We start from the raw sequence: 24,786 nt of genomic DNA on the forward strand, positions 1-24,786 counted from the left end.
AAAGCGCTTCCCGTGGCCAGGGCCCAAGGACATTTCCTCATATGGTGTCGTCTGGTAAGTCTATTAGCGTGGCTCTCACCTTCACGCCGGACGCACGACACTCTTCCAAAAGAGAGGGAGGGAGGGAGCGGTCGTCCTTGTCGTCCGGTCCCAGCAGTGCCTCCTCAGCCTGTTCACCCGTCACTTTCCGGTAGAACAGGTGGCTGTAAAGAGACGCAGAGATGACGGAACAAGCGACGCCGACGCAAAGCGCCGCCCAGGCGGCTATGACCAGCGCGTCCCGCGTCTGCGTGTTCTCGGCGGGCAGTGGCAGTCCCCTCGTGGTGACGTTGACGCAGTCCCTGTTGCGTGCCCACTGAGCCCCCGTTGCCTCCACGCACACCCGGTAGCGCGTGGAGGGCTCCAGGTGCAGCAGGTGATACTCCTTCACGTCGGACGGAACCCTCGCCGTGAACGCCGCGGACGGGTGTTGTCCGGCCATCGTCGCGTGCCACTTTAGCCGTGACACCAAACCGCCGGGACTCTCCCAAGACACCATGGCGGAATGGCTTTGGACGGATTGGACGTAAACGCGCAAAGACTGGTTCGAGGCGTCGGGGAAGTATCCGTCCACCGTCAGCGCCACGGACTTGAGGTCGGCCCCGACCAGGTTGTGCGCCACGCAGGTGTACAGGCCGGCCTCGCGCACGGTGAGGTCGTAGATGTCGAACGTCCCCTCCGGGTGCATGTAGTACTTGTGGGACAGGGTGTCCGGGAGGACGCGGTCGCCCGACGGGGTGACCCAGTAGATCTCCGGCTCTGGCTCTCCGAAGGCGCGGCAGTGCAGCGTCACTGACCCTCCTTTGGCGGCCGAGAGCCGGGCGGGAAGGCTTCCAGGGGAGATGAGGGGAACGCAGATCTCCGCCATCTCCCGGAAATGCACCTGGCGGTAGAGAGGGGTGCATCAGTTAGTCAAACTAATCTAATTCTATTTCTTTGTTTGTTTTTTAAATATAAAAAAAATCTATTATATTAGCTAAATAAGCTTGTAGATCTGCTGTTTTTGCATGACACCATTGAGCAACAAAGCCTAAAATGGGGTTTAGCTGGTTAATCAAAACATATAAAAAGAAAATAATTCAATCAAATAAATATCCCCAAAATACACTTCTCAATTATTCCATTCATCGAAAAAGTAATTGATAAGCATAATTGTTAGGTACTTAAGAGTAAAACATTTTGTTCAGCTTCCTTCAGACAATGTGCATAATAAAGAGAAAGAGAAAAGAGAAAAACAATAGCAAAAAGAAAAGAGAGAGATCCTACAAATTGTAAGCCATAGAGCTTTCCTGGGTGGTAAATTCTATATTAGCAGACCTTGTATCTGAACTGTGCTGTCCTGTGCTTTTCCTGTGCGATCTGCTAATAAAGTATTCAATCAATCAATCAATCAATCAATCAGTCAGTCAGTGAATACCTGTCGGACGTGCTGGCCCTGGTACTCTTCTGGCTGGGCGCAGTAGAGCGAGTCGGGCTCCATGAAGCGCAGTGCGGTGCGGTTCATGTTGATCCAGCGCACCACGCAGTCACAGTGGATGGGGTTGCTGTGCAGGCTCACCTCGCGCAGGTTGGGCAGGGAGTCCACCGTGAGGCGGTGCAGCGCAGCCAGAGCGTTGCTGTTCAGCATCAGGGTCTCCAGCCTGCAGGGATGAGGAACAATGAGATAGGAAGATAAGACATGTTATTGATCCTGATGTCGTCAACGGCAGCACAGCAGTTTAGAGACAGTTACAACCCTTAGGGCAGGGGTCTTCAACAGGGGGTCCGGGACCCCTAGGAGGTCCTCAGAGTTACTACAGGGGGTCCTCCAAATCTTCCGATCCTTTTTATATTGACAACTTGAAGCCTAGCGTCCATATTCTGAGAGCTATTGCCAAAAATAGCCGATCTACAAGCTCACACAAGCTTGTAGATCGGCTATTTTCGGCAAAGAGGTTTGGTGTAGAGGGGGAAAAAGAGCAGACTAAGTACAGAGTAAAAGGTCAAGTTTATTAGGTAATGACGGCTCAAGTGGTTAAATATCTGAAAACACAAATTGACATGAATCCAAAATACACTGATGATTGTGCTGTCAAACGATGAAACCATATGGAATCTATGAAAAGGTTGTGGGGGACCCACTCTCAACTGAAAACTTTGGAGAGAACAATGAGATAAGAAGATAAGACATGTTATTGATCCTGTGAGGGGAAGTGCTGTCGTCAACGGCAGCACGGCAGTTTAGAGACAGTTACTGCCAGGGCAAGAAAAGTACTATAGATCCCACAAGGTAACATCATAACCAAAGAAACCATCAATAATTAACTAAATAAAATATACAACACTATATACTGCACAGTCTCAGTGCTTCCATAATGCAGGACAAAATAAATAAGAGAATGCACAGTAAGCGTGTCAGACAGAAAGATTCTTTCAAACCTTTACCTATAGGCTATCGCGGTGTGGAGCTGGTAGATCGGCTATTAACCCTAACCCTAACCCTAACCCTAACTACATGCCATTGTACAACATGGTACTATAATACAGGGCTTAAGTGGTTAATCAGACTAATCGATTTTGTCGATTATACAAACAAATTATATTAGATTTTTTTCCGGTCGAATTGTTAATATATAAGAAATAAATATATCACAAAAAAACCTGCTTCTCGATTAACCTACATGAGCATGAACTAGAAAGATACAATTGTAAATTGCAAGTGTGGCTGCCGTGCCACGTGAATTCGGTTACCGTTAGAATTTTCCCAGTTCAAGTCAATAGGGAAAATCTATTCACTAATAAATGAATGGCCATATATGGATATCTCTGTGTCAGTCCTTGTCCCTTTTATGCCCATATATGGAGATCCCTGATGTCATCAACATTAGGCCCATATCTTGGAATGCCCATATATGACATCAGTGATGTTGCTTGCTTTTCAATGTAATGGGTCCCAGACCCCACAGGTGGTCATTCGGTTCCCAGAATTATGCTATGGGTCCCGCGACGACACATGCATTATGTATCAACGTTGAAAACATCAAAAAGGAGTTTAATTTAAACAAATAATGACAAATAGCTACCTGTATGTAGTTAATAAAGGACAGACACATGGATTTACAAGACAATCTTAATCATCTTATCAATAATGCCAGAACGCACAGCTGTGGAGACTCCACCACATGCAGCTCAGCTGGTGCAGTGAAATGCAGTGAATAGCAGGAAGGATAGAGTTGTATGCGTCCTGGGGATGCAGTGATGCTTAGTTTAATGCATCCTTTATTAAAGATATAATATATGTGTCAGGGACGCAGGATGCAGGGCTAGTAGCATCACTGTGACATACGTGTGGTCTATGATGTGATGTGGTATCATGTGGTCTATGATGTCAGACATCTCCATAATTGGGAAAAGTTTAATTAAAGTCAATGGAGAAAATCAATTCACCAATAAATGTATATAGTCGGTTCCACTTTTAAACTCCCAGTTTGGATATATTTGGTTAATCTCCCTACCAACCTGGGCAGCTTGTGGAAGGCCTTGGGGTGGATGTAGGAGAGCTTGGGGTTGTTGGTGGCCTCGATCTTGGTCAGTTCTGGCAGGTTGTTCAGGGCAAAGCCGTCGATGGACACCAGCTCAGGCATGCTGTTGATGCCCAGCTCCTTTAGGCAAGACAAGGCAAGGCAAGTTGATTTGTATAGCACATTTCAACAGCAAGGCAATGCAATGTGCTTTAAATAAAACACCCGTTTTCAACCTTATCTTCATATAACCTCACTAATGGTCAAGATGGCACCCTTTATGTCTGCTCACTCTATAGCGACTTCAAGCAACGCTACGGCAACGGCAGATGACAACCCGGTACCCGGAAACGATCAGCGCTCGTTAGATCAACCTGCCGCCGTCACAGCCGTCCCTACAACGGCAGAGGCTAGCTTTCCACGTAGCGTCTACAACGCCTGCTGTGTGGTTGCGTCGCCATGGGAACCAAAGAGTTCAGTAACAGGGATGGGACCCCGTCGCGGAAGGCTGTTGCTTAACGATTTTGACCGCTACGGCGATTACGTCATAGCAGTGTAGTCCCGCCTCGCGTCGCGGTTGTAGAAATGGTCTGCTTAGACTGCCTAATGTCTCAGAGGAGGGCTGTGGACAGTTCATAAACCTGCCTACCAGTGACATTGTGCCATATTATAATCAGCATTAGTGAGGACCAATAGATGAAGATATAGGTGGAAAATGATGATCATTTAAGCAAAAGAAAGAAAGCAGAAAGTATTGGCATCAAAATATACTTAAAATACCAAATATAATATGTAAAAAGCTTTAAAAAATAGCAGATCTACAAGCTCACAATGTGTCACAATGTGAAGCGTTGTGAGCTTGTACAGTAAATCATAAAATAAATTGTTAAATGGTTCATGTATTTTGCTTTTCAAATCATTGTTACGGACTGAAACGTACAATATTTGCCTCTGAGATGTAGTGGAAGTTCAAAGTATTGAAAAATGGACATACTGTATGCAAGCAAGTAAAGTAAAAGTACCTTTAGATGGAGGATGTCCATGAAGTCCCCTCTCTGTATCCTCTCGATGGGATTTTTATTTAGATCCAGGAACTTCAGGTTGCGGGCTCTCTTCAGAGCGGCCCTGGGCACCCGGTCCAACAGGTTGTCAAAGAACGAGACGCTCTCCAGGTTCTCCAGACCGACCAGCACGTTGTCCGGGATCTCCGTCAGGTTCATCCTGGCCAGCACCAGACTGCGGAGGTTGACCAGGAACCTGAAGTTCATGTCGGACAGCTGGAGGACGGGGTTCTCCCCGATCATCAGGATCTCCAGGTCGGGGAGCGGCGTGAACCACCGGCCGTCGATGCTGGTCAGTCGGTTGGAGTTCAGGTGGAGTCTGAGCAGCCGGGCCAGGCCGCGGAAGGCCCCGGGGCTGATGGAGGAGATCAGGTTGTGGTTGACGTAGAACTCCTGCAGGTTGGGCAGCCCCGGCAGGCAGCCGTCGGGCAGAGCCCGGACCCAGTTCTCCTCCATGTGCAGCGACAGCAGCCGGGGGAGGGGCCCCAGGCGGATGCCGCGCAACGAGGAAATGTTATTCTGGGACAGATCGATCTCTGTGATGTTGGCCAGGTAATCCAAAGCCTTCTGGACGCTGACGATGTTGTTTGTCTGCAGCAGTAGCACCTGCGTGTCCGCGGGGAGTCGCGGCGGGACGGCGGACAGGCCCAGGTCGTTGCAGTCCACGGTGGCGGCCTCCGCGTACGCCGAGCTGGGCGAGAACCAGGGCCGCGTCTCGCAGCGGCACGCCGCAGGGCAGCCCCCGCCTCCTCCCCCCTCCCCCCTGGCCGCCTCCTCCTCGGAGGCCAGGACGAAGGCGGTCAGAGCCAGCTCCGCTAACAAACAAGCCACGAACGCTGTCGTCGTCTCCTTCATCTTGAAGGGGCTGCTTGTATTCCCTTAGCTAGTAATTGGTCCTCGCGGAGTCTAGTTGTTACAGCGCCGTTAAACTTCACCGATAAAAGCTCATTTGTTACTGCGGCGGAGACAGAGAGAGAGTGGGTTTTCTGCTGACGGCCCCCCGGTCCCCGAACGCTCTGGTCCTCTCCCTCCTCTCTCCTCTCCTCTGTTTGTGCCCGGGTTGGTTGGCAGAGTGTTTAGTGTGTGTGCCAGGTTGTCATGTGGAGCTGAAGGTCAGCGTATCCTTCAGGGAGAGGTTCTGTGGAGCGGCGGGGCAGGAACGCTGGAGGAACGACGACGCTGGGGCTCGGGCTGATGGGGACAGATCGCTCTGTCTGCCATCGTTGTTGTTGTTCTAGCTTCTCTGCTGCTGGCGGCTTGGCTCTGATGTCAGTTTCCACCTGGGGAGAAAGGAGAGGAGGAGAAAGAAATTCTGCTCAATATAACAGTGTTTCTAAAAAAAAACACGTTTGACAGTTTTCTAGATTTTTCCTAATCTTTTTATCCCATTAACTCATTTCCTGCGATCCCCGTCGAAACCGGAGATTTCCCGCTGTACCACTCTGCGATGCCAGAGGAGCCTGAAGATTTAATTAGCTTTAATCATTATGAAACGATTAAAAGTATGGTCGCTGATTATAGACGATTCTGGCTCTTTAGGCCCGCCTCCTAACTGTATCCGGTCGTATTTCCCGTTTGGACCGGATCTAGGTTTCCATATCCGGTCTGAGGTCCAATCGCAGCTCTGTTCGCATAGCTTTTCATTGTAAACAAGTGAGCTGACTGCACGGCCATAGAATGGTATTTTTTCACACGTTTTTTTTTTTTTTTTTTTTTTGCGCACAGATCGTGCACGATGCGTGCGCGTGCCCACGTTAAAAGGTAAGGACAATTTGGCAGAAAACAGTTTAGCCTATGTTTAAAATAGCAGCCAAATGAGTTAAGACCTGAGGCCAATTCTACAAATGCCTTCTAAATCAGTAGTTCTCACACTTTCAAGATGTATTAGATGTGCAAGCTCACAGCACGGCACAAAGCTTGTATATCTGCTTTTTTTGAACAGCCAACACATAAATAAAAAATGACACAGATGTTTTCCTGGTTTTAAAGAACAAGCATTGTGATGTGAGTGAGCAGATTGGCTGTGTTCAAACAGCCTAAGTTTGAAGAAGGGTTAAAGTGGTTCAACTGAACTGTGATGCTGTATTAACTCATTCTGCTGGGGACCCCCTGGAACCCAAGGACGCCTGGGGGTCCCACTAGGACCCACACTTTGAGAACCACTGGCAATATAGTAATATGAAATTATTGACTTATAGAGTTGGGATATCCATTTAGGGAGATTGTAGATCTGTTCAAGCTCATTTCGATTTGTATTGCATTGTTCCTTCATCTTTGAAATTGCTTGTTATGATTGACTTCTCCTTGCACATATATTATTTGGAAGGCCTGTTGTTAATAATAGGACTTCTGAGAGTCACTCTGGGTGTACTCGGAGAACAAGGCCAGTGGAGTAGAGAGGGAGTGTTGCCTATCGTGCACAGACAGCCCTTCACATTCTGCTCTCAGCAGTAAAAAGGAAAGTGGTGACACTGCAGTAAAAGCTTTCACGGCGAGTTTATTTGTACAGCCCCATTTCAACAACAAGGCGATTCAGAGTGCTTTACATAAAACGTTACGCATCGAGGCATTAAGACACAGGGCATTAGGACACATTGTAAAAGCGGGACATTTGAATACTATTAAGGAGTTGTAGCAGCCACATAGGCTCTGATGCCTATACAGCGAGTCCCTGGTTCGATCCAAAATACTGCCGCCAGACTGCTCACCAGGTCCAGTAGAAGGTGCCACATCACCCCAGTTCTGGCCTCCCTGCACTGGCTCCCCGTCAATGTCAGGGTCCAGTTCAAAGTTCTAGTGCTTGCGTACAGAGCTCTGCATGGTCAGGCTCCGAGCTACCTCAAAGATGTGGTTGAACCCTATGAGCCCGAAAGGGCCCTAAGGTCTGCTGAGCAGGGTCTGTTAAAGGTTCCAAGGACTCATCTAAAAACAAAAGGTGACAAGGCTTTTCAAGCTGTGGCCCCCAAACTTTTGAATGCTCTTCCACAAGCCTTGAGATTTGCAACCTCTGCCGACATTTTTAAAAGGAACCTCAAAACGCTATTATTTGAACAGGCATTTGTTGTTGGTATTTGATTTTAATTTATATTTCTTAGTAACTAACTGTATAGCCTTTTTTACTTGCCTTGTTTTTATTGTGTTTTTCTTGCAATGCCTGTAAGAAAATACGATTTGCAAATGCTACCGTCGTATCGTATATCTGGGAGACAGAAGTTGTGATCATGAGTATTCTGAGAAGCGATAAAGCAGATGTGAAGCCTCCTCCTCCCCACTTCTGTTTAGTTCTTACAGTTGTGCACATTTATCCTTCTAATATAAATAAAAATCTTCTAAGCATATATATTGCTGCTTATCGGAAATGACATTTTAAAATATATATTTCGTGAACGGAAATGCCAGCTTCCGTTACTCGGATTTCAGGAGGTATAGTTCCAGACGCGTCTGGCGTATACGCAAGGCTGTCCCTGTTCCGGTCTGGTTCCGGTCTCCCCCAAGCCCCCTGTGATTGGCTGAACCGGACGTAGGGAGCGCTCGGTTGTAGTCACTTGGACCGCGCGAGGTGCACCAAAACCCAATTATCATTGCGTTTATCGTGCGCTTGCCCAGGCCTTACGGCCTGGGCATAAATATAACGATTGCATTCACCACGGCTTCGTAACCTGTCCCGCTCTTCGCAGCCACTCGCGCCTGCGGCGCTCGGGGGCGAAGAGCAGGACCAAGGTCCGCTGGCCTTCGCGCCGCTTGCAATGTCGTGGACAATAACTGAGCGTCGTGGACAATAACTGTGACATCTAACCATAAAACGAGCGCTCCCTTCATAGACAAGCTTGCGAATAGCTTCCTCGCGTTCCAGACTCTATAGGAGATTGTGGAATAGTTGTCTGGCTACGCGAGACTAGTCACTCCCCTACTCTCTCCCTTACTCTCTCTCTCCATGTTTCCTGTTTCCTGTCTTTCTACACTGTAAGTAAGCCTTGCCGAGCCCTGAGGCCCATAGGGCAGGAGCCTATCTCCTGTTTCTGTAGTGTGAGGCAGATGGATGTACAAGTACAGTACACCCCCTGGACATGATGCTAGAATGTCACAGGGATTTACCCTGAATCTAACCCTTAATGATCTCTACACTGTGGACTTTCAATAAAGGCAGAAAAAGCCCCCCCAAAAAGTTAAAAAATAAATAAAAATAAGTTGAATATGATCCCTTAGCCTTAAAGTAATACTATGTTCCAGAGAGAATAACATTTCAGTGCAGAAGAAAAAGAAGAACTCTAAAATGCACTAAAATGCAGTGGCAAACAGACATGTTTGAACTGAGAGTTATGTGTGGATGGAATGAATGCTGCTTCTCCATGTTTAGAATGTCCTGACTGTGGCTTCAGAAAACAGAGCTTTCCCAGACCACCTGAGAGGTCTACATGTAGTCAGGGAATTTTAGCAGAATGCCTGTCAAAGCTGGGAATAAATTCCTTACCAAAGGATTTCTTCACCAATGTGTTCGTAAAGGTGTCTAGTAACATATCTAACAAAGATTGAAATTCAACATCTAAGAAGATCTTTGACAGCTAGGGTAATTCTGGGTCTCATTCACTTACTATACACTATAGGCCTACTATGAGGGAAAGAATGACTCCCAAAAAATATGCTTTAAGTTAATGTGAGGGATCTAACTAGGTGTTTTTAATTATTCTGAATCCATTGCAAGCATTTGTTTTACACAAAAAACATTTATTGGGCCAAAAACAGCCCCAAAGAACGATGGTTTAGTGATGAGTCATCACTTTTCACAGTTTTATGGGGTCCATTTCTGGCCCAAGGAAAGTTTTTCGTGCAAAGCAAATGCTTGAAATGGATTCAGAATAATTAAAAACACCTAGTTAGATCCCTCACATGCTACTTAAAGCATATTTTTTGGGAGTCATTTTTTCCCTCAAGTGTATAGTAAGTGAATGAGACCCAGAATTACCCTAGCTGTCAAAGATTTCCCTAGGGATGTTGCATTTCAATCTTTGTAAGATATGTTACTAGACACCTTTACGAACACATTGGTGAAGAAATCCTTTGGTAAGGAATTTATTCCCAGGGTTTTATTAAAATTCCCTGACTAATGGTTCACACTGTGGCACAAGATCAGGATTCAGGACAGATGTATTTTGGCCCTATAGCCGTGCAATGCTTTATAAAAATCAACAGCAATATATATTTTGTAATCAATTCTTTGACTTTTCAAAACATATCAAGAATCTTTTCGCCTTTAACGATAGTGCTAGGAACAGGAAAGTCAAAGTGGTAGTGTGTGTGTGTGTGTGTGTGTGTGTGTGTGTGTGTGTGTGTGTGTGTGTGTGTGTGTGTGTGTGTGTGTGTGTGTGTGTGTGTGTGTGTGTGTGTTGGCCCCGGGTTACATCTCAGCAAACTTCTGCTTGATTATTTATGAGGGATTGAATCAAAGTTGTTTTCTTCGGGGTGACAGGTGTGTGCTGCTGGGTTTTTCCTCGTGTTGACGGCACGCTGCTGATGTGCTGATGAATTTTTTACGTTGAGTGTAGACGCCACACAGCTTGGCGTGTAAAGGTAGATTAAGCCGTCCGTGAGCTACTAGACTAGCCCATTTAGGCCCAGAATTATTGAACGCTTTAACCGGTGAAAAATAGCAGATATACAAGCTCACAGCGCGGCACCGAGTGCCGCGCTGCGAGCTTGTAGATCTGCTATTTTTGAAATAGCAGTGAAAATGTCGAGCAAATCTTTGAATATATGTATTTTTAAAGCGAACGTTTGTAACTCAAATATTGCTTCTGGGTGGTCCCTGGAACTAAATATTTTGAGATGGGGGTCCGTGGCCATATAAATATAAGTTTGGGGGTCCTTCACATGAAAAGGTTTGAGAACCACTGACATAGTAGTCTCTCAAGAACAGACTAACTGAGCTCCATTAAAGTGAAAAGGACCTTTTCTTTGACGATGGCTAAGCCAGATTGCTGACATAGAAACATAGGTTTTTCAAAAAACCTTTGAAGGATTCAAAAGACACTTATAGAAACGGGTCAAAATTCTAATTTTCACGATTTAAAAAAAATAGCAGATCTACAAGCTCGCAGCGCGGCACTCGGTGCCGCGCTGTGAGCTTGTATATCTGCTATTTTTCAATAGTTAAAGCATGAAATAATGATACACAATAATGTGTAGCCGTTCTAAATGGACTAGAGATGTCACCTCATGCATATATTATGAACTTGTTTGTGCCTGGCAGTCAGCGTGCAGTCTGTGCACGGGGCGAGGCCAAGTTACTGAAAGGTCACTCTGTCTGTGGCAGACCGTTGTCGTCGGGCAGAAACCTCCTATCTCCATAGTTTAACGTTTATTTTCTTTCCTCTCCGTAAATTAGCTCCCTACATGATCATACTACAGCAGTGGTTCTTAACCTGTGGGTCGGGACCCCCAGAGGGATCCCCAAATTGTTTTGGGGGGTCCCCAGATGATTAACTTAATGTGCAACATTGTTTACTGTTGAGTGAGAAAACAACCAACATAAAGTACAAGGGTATATGTACATTTCTAAAGTGATGATTTAAGGAAGTTTTAATACCTCTAAAATGACAAATTAAACATTGGCCAAAATGTAAAATATTAGAGGCAGACATTTTGAGGCGTTGGTGAGCATGTAGATCTGCTATTTTCACAATAGAACCGTGCTATACAAAATGTAACGCATCAACTCTTAGTGCTCATCAGGGTGGGGGGTCCCAAGTTAAAATATGATTATTTTGGGGGTCGCGGCCTGAAAAGGTTGAGGACCACTGCACTACAACATCACACAAAATCATCAAAAGTAGAAGATCGAGCTTGCAGATCTGCTACTTTTTGCTATTTTTGAAAAGTAACAATTTTGGACATATGAGGTTTCCAACAGACGATGTAAAAAAATACTCAAGTAAAAACAAGTACACCGATCAGCTCTCTCTGTCTCTGTCTCTCTCTCTCTATCTCTCTCTCTCTCTCTCTCTCTCTCTCTCTCTCTCTCTCTCTTTCTCTCTCTCTCTCTCTCTTTCTCTCTCTGCTGGTGTTCCACTCTGCCATCTGTGTCAAAGCCCATAAAGAGTGTATCCAAGCTGCTCTATGACGAACAACACAAATTAATCAGGGATAAAACCAAAAACTAAAAAAAGTTTGACATTTGTTAATTGTCTTAATTCAAAATGTTTTAACGTTTAATCTGCTACTATCAACTTAATGGCTGTTATGTGGCGTCCCTCTCATGCATCTCATTTTGCTTCACACACAGCACAACACAGATAAGAGTGTTGATTCAGGCCTAGAATTATTGAATGCTTTAACCAGTGAAAAATAGCAGATATACAAGCTCACAGCGCGGCACTCGGTGCCGCGCTGTGAGCTTGTAGATCTGCTATTTTTGAAAGTCGTGAAAATGTGTGCAAATCTTTGAATATATGTATTTTTAAAGCGAACGTTTGTAACTCAAATTTTGCTTCTGGGGGTGGTCCCTGGAACTAGATATTTTGAGATGGGGGTCCGTGGCCAAATAAATATCATTTTAGGGGTCATTCACATGAAAAGGTTTGAGAACCACTGACATAGTAGTCTCTCAAGAACAGTGAAAAGGACCTTTTCTTTGATGATGGCTGGCCAGATTGCTGACATAGAAACATAGGGTTTTTCAAAAAACCTTAGAAGGATTCAAAAGACACTTATAGAATCGGGCCAAAATTCTAATTTTCATGATTTTTCAAAAATAGCAGATCTACAAGCTTGCAGCGCGGCACTCGGTGCCGCGCTGTGAGCTTGTATATCTGCTATTTTTCAATAGTTAAAGCATAAAATAATGATACACAATAATGTGTACTAAACCAACTCTCTCAGTTTACATTAGCTTTTTCTAATGGCCCCATAAGAGTACTTCTTGTTGTTTTTTCCTCTAATAGACAAACCCTGAAAAGGCAATTTTCTACACGTTCCACGTTAAATTAACATTTAGCTTACATAATGGTGTATACAGGAGCCCCGCACTGTGTTATGTAAATGATTTCCTATAGAAACGAAGGCTGCAGACCTAAATACGCTTAAAGAGCGTATTCAGGTTACGAGAAGAGATGGGAAAACAACAGTAGGCTATTATGGTGGCATCATTTGGATGTAAACCAGCTAATAGAGAGAGAACGTGCATTATGTTTGTCCACAGAGACTGAGATGAGCTCATTTATTTAATCTCGTTCTTCCTGGAGCGACCCGATAGCCGAGTTGTTTAGGGAACGGAACGCCCCGCGCTGCGCTGTGCTCGCATCTGACAGCTCAGCTGCGCTGCGTGGCGTTTTGCGGTGCACTTTTGCATCTGGTTGGCAGAAATATCTTTAGCGAGAATGTTATAGGAGTAGTTCACCCCCAAAATGTATATATCGTTTTTCTCTATTGATTACTCACGCCATGGAGACTTGAGTTCAATAATATATTTTTTGTATTTGTCCCATATCTAAGACAAAAAAAATATTATAGTAAATTTACCGTGGAGTCCCCATCCGGAATCAATGGGGGTACATTGTACATTTATTGTAATCACATGATTGTCTTAGGAATACGAAAAAATATATATTATTGAACTCAAGTTGAAATCAAAGGAAAAAAAAGATTTTGGGGGTGAACTACTCCTTTAACACTATCTTGTAAAAAAACTGCATCTTTTACATGGGATGGCTGACCAATTTGTTGATGACATCAACACGATGTCAGCAGTTTTTTTTTTACATCGATACAATAGAATCTACAAGAACATTGTGAGCTTGTAAATCGACTGTTTTTGTGTGTTGTGTTTTTTTTGCTGAATGACAGCGTAGAACAACAGGGGATGTGTTTTTAATGGGATCATCTGAGTGGGATCGGATCAGTTTGAGTGCCTCTCTGTGCTAATGAAATCAGACCTCACACAAGAAAGAGGAAAAAGTCCTTGTTCTTTAATCGGCCAACGCCGGCGGTCTGTCTGAAAGCGTGTGACCTGAAAGGCCAGGAGTTAGACGCTCAGGAAACGTTTGGTTAGCTAAAGCAGTTAAGGGTCTGAACCCGTGAGGAGTGATTTGTGCTGAAGCGTGCACAGTCTGCACACCATGCCGGAGTCTCCGGACACTGCTGTACCACCAGTGATGGAAAATAGCGACTTTAAGTTGATTTTCAGGACGGCAACGCCAGGCTATGACGTAATCGCCGTAGCGATCAAAATGGTTAAGCAATGCCTCGGCGGCGACGGGTTCCCACCCCTTTCACTGAACGCTTTGGTTCCCATGGCGACGCGTACACGCAGCAGACGGAGTAGGCGCTACGTGGGAAGGGACCTTCTGCCGTAGTAGAGACGGCTGGGGCGACGGCAGGTTTATCTATCGAGCGCGTATCATTTCCGTTTACCGTTGTCATCTGCCGTTGCGTATGGCGTTGCTTAAGGTCTCTAATAACTGAGTACCATACTCCAGTACTTTGAGGTACTTTTCTTGATACTTAATAATTCCAACCCCACTACATCTCAGAGGCAAATATTGTGCTTTTTTACTTACTAAGTTACAGTACGTGTCACTTTGAAGATTTAGATTATTTCAAAACACACTTTAACCGATACATCCCTTTTTTATACTTCTTCTGTTTGAAAATAATCAATCTGCAAAGTGTTGTGAGCGTGTAGATCTGCTAGCCCTAACCCTCTTTTTAAGTGTATTTTGATGCCAATACTTTCCCACTTTTACTCAAGTAAAATTCACAATGCAGGCCTTCTACTTGCACCAGAGTTGTACAAAGCATTGATACTTATATATATATATATATATATATATATAAATATTACTTGTATATAAATATTACTAGAGTACTTCTTCCACAACTGCTTAGCACACACTCCTTAAAAGCTACATCTCCCACACTGCAAATGCAGCACTTTGAAAAAGTCTCCAACAGCGAGTTCTGGGCTTTTTGTCATTGTTCCCTTCTAAACACATTTTGTAATGCATTACTGCCAACATGCTCTGCTACAAAAGCTGTCTGTCTGGCTAAAATAAGCTGTGTTTAAACTGCAAAAAAAGGCTCCGGTCTGGCATAGTGCTGAATATTGACATCCTCTAAATGGATTAAAAAGGGCCAAAACGTGAAATATTTATGTGTTTTTTCCCCCCCCTCTGGTGGTCGGAGTCAAAGGCCCAAAGCTCTTACGCTGCTCCCATCCTAATATGGCAGACAGCTCATAAAGTGGTCCCAGACCGCCATATTTTATTCAGCGAGCTGCAGAGTGAGGTGCAGGCTGGGGCCGCGCCGGTACTGTACAAAGAGAAACCATTCTATTGTCACTGTCACTGTCACTGTACTGTACTGGTACAGTACAACACCACAGTTACACAGAGAATCCATTCTATTGTCACTGGTACAGTACAAAGAGAAACCTTTCTATTGTCACTGGTACTGTACAACAAAACAGTTACACAGAGAAACCATTCTATCGTCACTGGTACTGTACAACACCAGTTACACAGAGAAACCATTCTATTGTCACTGGTACAGTACAACACCACAGTTACACAGAGAAACCATTCTATTGTCACTGGTACAGTACAACAAAACAGTTACACAGAGAAACCATTCTATTGTCACTGGTACAGTACAACAAAACAGTTACACAGAGAAACCATTCTACTGTCACTGGTACAGTACAACACCACAGTTACACAGAGAAACCATTCTATTGTCACTGGTACAGTACAACACCACAGTTACACAGAGAACCCATTCTACTGTCACTGGTACAGTACAACAAAACAGTTACACAGAGAAACCATTCTACTGTCACTGGTACAGTACAACACCACAGTTACACAGAGAAACCATTCTATTGTCACTGGTACAGTACAACACCACAGTTACACAGAGAAACCATTCTATTGTCACTGGTACAGTACAACAAAACAGTTACACAGAGAAACCATTCTACTGTCACTGGTACAGTACAACACCACAGTTACACAGAGAAACCATTCTATTGTCACTGGTACAGTACAACACCACAGTTACACAGAGCAACCATTCTATTGTCACTGGTACAGTACAACACCACAGTTACACAGAGAAACCATTCTATTGTCACTGGTACAGTACAACACCACAGTTACACAGAGAAACCATTCTATTGTCACTGGTACAGTACAACACCACAGTTACACAGAGAAACCATTCTATTGTCACTGGTACAGTACAACACCACAGTTACACAGAGAAACCATTCTATTGTCACTGGTACAGTACAACACCACAGTTACACAGAGAAACCATTCTATTGTCACTGGTACAGTACAACACCACAGTTACACAGAGAAACCATTCTATTGTCACTGGTACAGTACAACAAAACAGTTACACAGAGAAACCATTCTACTGTCACTGGTACAGTACAACACCACAGTTACACAGAGCAACCATTCTATTGTCACTGGTACAGTACAACACCACAGTTACACAGAGAAACCATTCTATTGTCACTGGTACAGTACAACACCACAGTTACACAGAGAAACCATTCTATTGTCACTGGTACAGTACAACACCACAGTTACACAGAGAAACCATTCTATTGTCACTGGTACTGTACAACACCACAGTTACACAGAGAAACCATTCTATCGTCACTGGTACTGTACAACACCAGTTACACAGAGAAACCATTCTATTGTCACTGGTACAGTACAACACCAGTTACACAGAGAAACCATTCTATTGTCACTGGTACAGTACAACAAAACAGTTACACAGAGAAACCATTCTATTGTCACTGGTACAGTACAACACCACAGTTACACAGAGAAACCATTCTATTGTCACTGGTACAGTACAACAAAACAGTTACACAGAGAAACCATTCTATTGTCACTGGTACGGTACAACGACACAGTTACACAGAGAAACCATTCTATTGTCACTGGTACGGTACAACGACACAGTTACACAGAGAAACCATTCTATTGTCACTGGTACGGTACAACGACACAGTTACACAGAGAAACCATTCTATTGTCACTGGTACGGTACAACGACACAGTTACACAGAGAAACCATTCTATTGTCACTGGTACGGTACAACGACACAGTTACACAGAGAAACCATTCTATTGTCACTGGTACAGTACAACACCACAGCTACAAAGAGAAACCCTTCTACTGTCACTGGGACACTGGGACATTGTTGCTTTTTGTTTTTGTTGCTTGCTGATTCCCACTGTCACAAGTCATTTATAGAGGTAGATAAACGTTAACCTACATTTCCCTATTCTTTTTTTGTATTATTTATTCTGTCTTCCCAGAACTCAGGGTTAGTATAGGGTGACTATTTTCAAAACCCAAAATCGGGACATGAATGCGCATGTTCATCCACATGCATGCATATTCATCCACGTTTATACACGCACATGCACTGTACTGGATGTGCACCGGGGAATTATTTTTTCCCCAGCTAAGTACAGACACGTAATTCTCCATTCATGTTTTCTCATTGGTCAGGTAATAGCGCACATAGGCCTAATAGATGAACAGCACATGATAAAAGTCTATGCAACCGCTGAAAACAAGGATTATTATTTTAATTTATTGTGCCAAAAAACACAGTCTGGATTGGGGACACACGCAGCTTGAAACCGGGACAGTCCCATGCAGCCGAACAGGAACGGCTGGTCACCCTCAGTTAGTGCCTCCCGAGCAGGGCCCAAATTAGGTTCTGAGAAAGAGCTTTATCTGAGACGGAGCCAGAACCCATGAAATACATTAACACAGCACTGCACACTTCACTTGGTTCTTGCAGTGGAAGAGAGCCATAAGTGTGCTTTATATTCCGGTCCCTACGCTACAGGTAGGCTGTAACATTCAGTATCTGGTGTATTGACCCTGTGCTTTAGTCTTACGTGCTCTTTATTAATGTATAGTGAGTGAAGGAGAAAGAGGCTCTTTGGGGACGTGTAGCGTTCCTTCCTCTGTGGCTTAAAACCCCCATTCATGGTGCAGCCTTTTAACACTGCTGCTTTTCACTATTTACAGAGTGGCACTTTCAAGGCATGGTATGCTTTTTTCGATGCATTGAGTACAAAGGACCCCAATGGAAACAAGAAACAAGCTATAGTGATTTTCTAGGGTTTAAATCTGAGCAGACCTTATTTGAACTGTACTTTCCAGTGTTTTTGCAAACTGCTAATAAAGAATCAATCAATGAATTTGCCCATTGCCCAACATTTAGGCGTTTTCACTGTTTGTTTTGGTAGACAGAGATACAGTTTACAGTTTAGGCATTTAGACGCTTTTAATCCAAAGCGACTTATAATAAGCAGATAATATGTCAGTACATTAACAGCAATATAACAATATAACAAATGCATAGGAATATCAATCTAGAAAAAACAATAACATAGGTAGACCACGCACCTAATCAGTAAAAAACGGGTTAAAAAAATGCTATCTAGCTTCATGTATGGTCATTGAGGGAAGGGGGAGTGTTACAGTAGTGCTATGGGTTTAGGTGGAGTCTGATGTTTTGTAAATATTATGTAGGCCTATCAGGGACCCCCCCAGAAGCAAATATTTGAGTTACAAATGATCGCTTTAAAAAAGGTATTCAAATATTAAAAAAAAAAAAGAAAAGAAAAAGCTCGCAGTGTGGCACACGGTGCCACGTTGTGATTGTGAGCTTGTAGATCTGCTATTTTTCAATAGCTAAAGTATAAAATACCCTAAACAAACTACAGCAGGGTGTTTCTGCAGGTAAAACAGTTACTTTTTCCACCTACACCAAATATTTTACGGTAAAAAGGTTTTACGTCTACAAGTGGTAAGCTTGAAGATCTGCTATTCTGGGCCAATGTCCCCCCTCCATCCAGGCATATTGGGGTTCAAGTGGTTAAGAAAATGGTTTGTGAGAAAAATATGTTTTATTTTCCTAACCTAAAACGTGGAGCAAGATGCATGTGTGCACGCACACACGGACACGCAAACACACACACACACACACACACACACACACACACACACACACACACACACACACACACACACACACACACACACACACACACACACACACACACAGACAGACCCTTCGTGATGCTGTGCATAGTTTTAGATGATGTCCTGGCACTTTGCGATGAAGCCTTTTCTTTTGGTGAGAGAGCTTTATAAATGGAAACGTAGTTTGACTTGTCAGTACAGTGTTGTTTCAAACAGCCTTCTATTGATATACTATACTGTACTGACAGAGACACTAACCAGCAGTAGTGGTGTTGTGTTTACAGTCGTGTGTGTGTGTGTGTGTGTGTGTGTGTGTGTGTGTGTGTGTGTGTGTGTGTGTGTGTGTGTGTGTGTGTGTGTGCGTGTGTGCGCGTGCGTGCGTGCGTGCGTGCGTGCGTGCGTGCGTGTTGCGTTTACAGTGCAGAGCAATATTCCGACTGGTTGCCCATAGAGAACTATTGATCTCTTTCATTTCTCTTTTCGTTGTGTCTACCTATCTAAACCCTCTGGTCTACCGGACCTCCCTCTGTGTAAGAGGGGGAAGTGCTGTATTGTACAGGTATAGTCTCTCAAAACGACTACTTTTTCCAAGCAATTACTCACCCCGGGAAGCCTTGAATTCAAGGAGAATTTTTTAAAGATTTGTTTTTGTAGCTTTCCTGAAAGAACAATCCAAAAAACGAAGAGAATATTTGATGAATCGAAGAAAATAGGGCTCCAAGACAGGCATAACAGCTCTCCACTGTGTAATCCAAGTGTTGGGAGTTTATACACTGATTGTGTTGTGTTCTTGTTGAGTTTGAAGCCCTATTTTTCTTCAATTCATCAAGTGTTCTCTGTTGGATTCTACACTCAGGAATTCATCAACAGAAACAAAACATTCTCCATATATTCACTGCTTCATGGTGTGTGAGTAATTGATAGATTTAGATTACTATGAAAAATCCATATATTAATAGATGAATTGAATACACAGGACCTTAATGGAAACGAGCCCTGAGGGCTTATCCAGGTCATCCTATTAGCATTGTTTTGTATAAATATGTGCCGCCATGCCTTGTTTTTGCAGACTCTCTTAATAAAGTATTCAATGAACCCAATAAGACCTAAAAAATACCCAGAAAAGTCTTTTAAATCCCAACGCTTTTCTGAAAATGTATGTTTCTCAAATGCTTTAATGTCAAGGACCCCTAGAATGATGAAGCAATAAGCCACAAGAGGCAAGTGGTTATTTTTATTTTATGGTATTTTACACCGGCTGAGAGGCGTAGGGAGACACGATGCGCAGCCGAGTGTCTCCAACCCTCTCAGCCGGTAAAATACAGGGAACCACAAGCCTCGCGTGGCTTATTGCTTTTCTAAAACAGTTACAACATGGCAACATGAAAAATATAGACATGTACCAATTAAAACTGTTCTATTTCACTAATAATACACTATGGTCTGCTCTGCAAGAAAGTAGTCCCCAGCTACAAACAAGTAGTTCTACCACTTTTTCTAGTCACATGTTCAAATACTGGATTCTGATTGGCTAAATTCCGGAGGTTATGGCAGAACAACCGCCGCAGTTGTGTGAGGACGAGATCAATGCGCCTCAGTGTACATCCGGGGACTTCAGGAGGTAGTCGGAACACCTTTCCCCCAACCAACATATGACGGTCGTAGCGGTCCTATGTTTACTAACGTGCGTACGACGTCGCCGATTTATTTGGATCCAATGCAATCCGCCAACTTTAAAGCCCCTTTTCTCTGAACCTATGCCTTTCTGGAAGCGAACAGCCTCTATTTACGGCCGGAACGGTCCTTCTAACTGACGTTAGCTTAGCTGTATGCTAGACATCTTTCTCTGCATGGAGTTGGCGTCATCTGGTGGTGAGTAGAAGATGTTGTTTGTGGAACTATTTGCTGTCGTCGCGGAAGTTTTATAGGCAATAATGATTGTAACTTAATATCCTTGCAAGTTACAACTATGTGTTTTCTTTCATGTATACGGAAAAAAGTGGTAGAAAAGCTATTTACCACTCGGGGTCGGACATTATGCTCTGATAATGTCCTGTGTGAGGGTGTTATCGGACTCGGCTTCGCCTCGTCCGATCACCCCCTCACACAGGACATTATCAGAGCATAATGTCCTCTCACTCGGGGTAAATTGCTTACTTCCCGGCCAGGCTGCAGAAACAACACAGGTGCAGATAATTGGTGCACTGTGGAACACTGTGGAAAGAAATAATGCACCTGGGTTTGATAGAAACTGATTCAAGGTGTGGGTTATAGTCTCATATACACAAAGAGCAGATCTACAAGCTGTGAGCTTGTAGATCTGCTATTTTTTAAAGTAAAAAAAATAAACAAATAAAAGAAGACAATTATACTCAGACAAGAATCTAGTGTTGTAGTGCTAAATTTGGAAGTTTGGGCACTCCCCGCGCGTGCACGCACATGCACCCGTGCGCGTGCACATAACGTTTTCGCTAGCTTAAAACGGGTCTGCGCGGCGGCAGAAATAGCCTTAGACCAGTGGTTCTCAACCAATAATTTGATGACTGGATCATCAGCCAAACCTCCCATGCAAAATAGCTCCACAATTGATATTTCCAATTAATTAATCCATTTTCAAATCTTATATTACCATCTGCTGTTAGTCATGCTCATTTCAGCACGGCTGGCAAGCCTATTTCAACCAATTGCTGGGTCAGAACGACCTGAAAATCTAATATCAACTGACTTGACTTGAGAGAAGTGTGGGCACTCCATACCCCCGCGTTCCCAACCCACTACACCCCTGATCTGAGTACTCCTCCCCCCACCCACCCCTCAGTATTGATTTACTATTAAATGTGTCTCAGCTTAACCAGTGCTTTCATCAACCCCCCCCCCCCCCCCCACCCACCACAGGCTGCCCCCCACCCACTCTGCTGTTCTCCTGTCACAAGCTGCTAGGTGACAACACGCCCACCCACTGCCGTCGCGTGTCGTCACTGCCGCGCGGGAAAACCTCCTATGTCCAAATTAACCACTTTATTTATCCCCCCTTTAACAGCAAATCCATCACCATTTATCTCTGTTCTCTATTTATCGTCGCTGGCGGGTGGAAACCTTGTACTTCCATAAAACTGTTACTTTATGAAAGATGACTTGTAGTTCACCCCCAAAATGACATTCTTTTCTATTGATTACTCACACCACCACGGAGACCCAAATGCATTATCCAGGACCCCATCCGGAAACAATGGGGGTAAATTTACTATAAATATTGTTTTTGTCTTAGGAATGCAACCAATACAAAAAATATTATTGAACTAAAGTCTATGACGTGAGTAATCTATAAAAAAAAAACAGTTGGGGGGAACTACTCCTTTAATGTATACTGAATAGAAACAAATAACCTGTGTTCTGATAGATCCAATGTAGTTATTATTTAGTCAGGAGTTATTTCTACGGTAATACTTTTACCTGGTTCAAAATGTAATATACAATTGACACTTAACCGCTCCCAACGCACCACAATCACAATGCAACACATTGTGAGCTTGTAGATCTGTTACATTCACTGCTTTCCCGTGACACTCTTGTGAAGGAAAGGCATATTCTATTTAAAAAAACTAAGTTGAAAAAAAAAAATATGGAGATACAAGGTTTCTTACCTGACAGCGACGCGGATGTGTGTGCCGGGCGCATTAGCAATGCTTGTGTGTTTGTGTGTGTGTGTGTGTGTGTGTGTGTGTGTGTGTGTGTGTGTGTGTGTGTGTGTGTGCGTGCGTGTGCGTGTGTCATTAGCATTAGCTGTATGGCTACATTCATTAGCGGCGTGGGGGCGGCTCACATGCATAATGAGACACACTTCCTACCTTACATCTGCTCCGCCGGGCCTGCAAATAAGCAGCCGGCCAGCAATTAATTAGCAGAGGATGCTAAGCTGCCAGCTCCCCTGGCTAACGACCCCCCCCCCCCCCACTGACCAGTGCTGCCACAGTTTGCCAGAGAAACAACTCAGCGAACACGTCTATATGACAACAAGCCCAGAAGACCAGACTTTCTGTAGGCTTCGGCTATTTGAAAATAGGGGGGCGGCAGTTACCGTCTTTGAACACGGAGGGTTCCCGAAAGGGTTCCCAGTTCGATCCCGGGCTCCCCTAGCTCTGGTCCATGGCGTTAGTGGAGTTCTCCCTAACGCTATGTTCCTCTACCTCCCAAATCCTTGGGAAAGACCCGTCGTCTGGTCCGAAAATAACAAAAACTGTTTCGCCCCTCACCAAACCAAAGGTATCAGTGGACAGTTGAAAGCTTACTCTACTTAGTGGACGCGGTCTGAGCCCCCCACCACACGCTTAAAATACATTTATAGTGCGAAATGAAAAATATTCTACCGGATGGAGACTCCATTTCAACTTTCAACTGTCCACTTTGGTTTGGTGAGGGGCGAAACAGTTTTTGTTATTTTCGGACCAGACGAAGCGTTAGGGAGAACTCCACTAACGCTATGGACCAGAGCTAGGGCTCCCCCAGAGTTGGTGTGGAAGAGTCCTTGACCAAGACTCTGGACCCCTAGTTGCTCCCGGTGAGCAGGTTGGTGCCTCGCATGGTTTCCTCCGCCATCGGGGTACACTATGAATGTGTGCGTGAATGGGTGAATGTAATTCACAATCTATGTAAAGTGCCTTGGATATCGGCGCTATCTAAATGCACCATTTACCATTTAAGGGGGTCTGTGTGTGGACAAATTCATATTAATCTGGGGGTTACATGAAAATGTTTAATTACCACTGATTTAACATTAGCAAACAAGCCCAAATAAGGCACTACAATTTAGAAACACCTACCCTCCCACACACACACACACACACACACACACACACACACACACTTTTACAGAAAAAACAAACCCAAGTCACTTATAATAAGCAGACTTGGCAACACGTACTGCCCCTGGCACGCACGCGCGCACACACACACACACAGGCAAAGAACAACAAGGCACACTCCTGTTGATTTATCACGACACACTGTAGGAGAGACAGAGAGAGAGGGAGAGAGAAAGTAACAAAGAACCTCAATGAAAAGTGTGTCCAGGTTGGAGTGCATGGGGTTCAACACATTGCATTATGATGCCATCACTGAAGACTGATGGTTTCATAAATAGCTAATGTAATCCATTAAGTGCAAATGGACGGAGTGTTAGGTCTCATAGTTCCTCCATTCAGTCGTCTAGCTCGGGCTATGATGACATTTGCAGGGCGATATGACATTCTGGGCTGTATTTTGATTGTTTTAACTACTAGCTCTTAATGCCTTCACATAAAGGACTGTCCATACTGTCTCTGGCCACCAAGCGTTTCGAGAGAGAGTTCTGACTTTCCGATGTGCAGCTTTCTGAACTGAACTGAAATGCTTTTCAGAAGATGCGAGTGACGTCATTTTGTAATTGAACCGGACCTTTTCCGATGGAATGTTCGGTGGTCGGAGACAGTATGGACAGGCCTTGAAGTTAAGGCATAAGAGATGGTACTTGAGACAATCAAAATAGAGCCCTCAGAACGATATTGCGATGGTTTCAAACCTTTGCCTCGGTTACAATGAACTAAACAATGGTTACAATGAACTAAACAATGGTTGCTGTCTGGCAGAAACCTCTTGTCTCCATATTTGAATATATTCTTTTTGTGGTGTTGTTGTTGTTGTTGTTGTTGTTGTTTTGTAACTTAACTCCCTACTTTATCATACTACAGCTAGGGCTGTCACGATTATGACATTTTACATGATGATTAATTGTCACTCAAATAATTGCGATTACATTTCTGTTTGGCATTTAGGCTTTGAAGTTGCAAATGGCAACGCATTGCGACGCGTTGTGAGCTTTAGATCTGCTATCTCCACTATTTTTGAAAATGTTTGAAAATATGAACATTCTTCAACATGTAAATGATTATGTCAAATAATTGCGATTAGATGATTATGTGATAATTGTGACAGGCCTAACTACAGCGTCACACAGACATATCAAACGTAGCGGATCCACAAGCTTGTAGATCTGCTACTTTTGATACTTTTGAATTTGAATTCTGATAAAGTAACAGTTTTGGACATAAAGGTTATCACCCAACAGTAAGCCTTGCTGAGCCATAGATAGGGCAGCAGCCTATCTCCTGTTTCTGCGTGAGGCAGCTTGA

The 24,786-nt window shown here is 44.0% G+C and overlaps 2 protein-coding genes across 2 annotated transcripts in view; one reads left to right on the forward strand and one right to left on the reverse strand.

Annotated features, from left to right (window-relative positions):
* immp2l (inner mitochondrial membrane peptidase subunit 2) overlaps positions 1-24,786 on the forward strand; it is a 343,336-nt gene that overhangs the window by 254,476 nt on the left and 64,074 nt on the right. The gene's annotated exons all lie outside the window — the stretch shown is intronic.
* On the reverse strand, positions 38-5,455 carry lrrn3a (leucine rich repeat neuronal 3a; the record flags this gene model as incomplete). The annotated part of the gene is made up of 4 exons (XM_080736212.1): positions 38-922; positions 1,457-1,679; positions 3,538-3,680; positions 4,562-5,455. The coding sequence occupies 4 exons, from the start codon at positions 5,453-5,455 to the stop codon at positions 38-40; spliced, it is 2,145 nt and encodes a 714-aa protein (XP_080592338.1).

Source organism: Nannobrachium achirus, assembly GCF_963921795.1.
Source record: "Nannobrachium achirus genome assembly, chromosome: 11".
NCBI classification, from domain to species: domain Eukaryota; kingdom Metazoa; phylum Chordata; class Actinopteri; order Myctophiformes; family Myctophidae; genus Nannobrachium; species Nannobrachium achirus.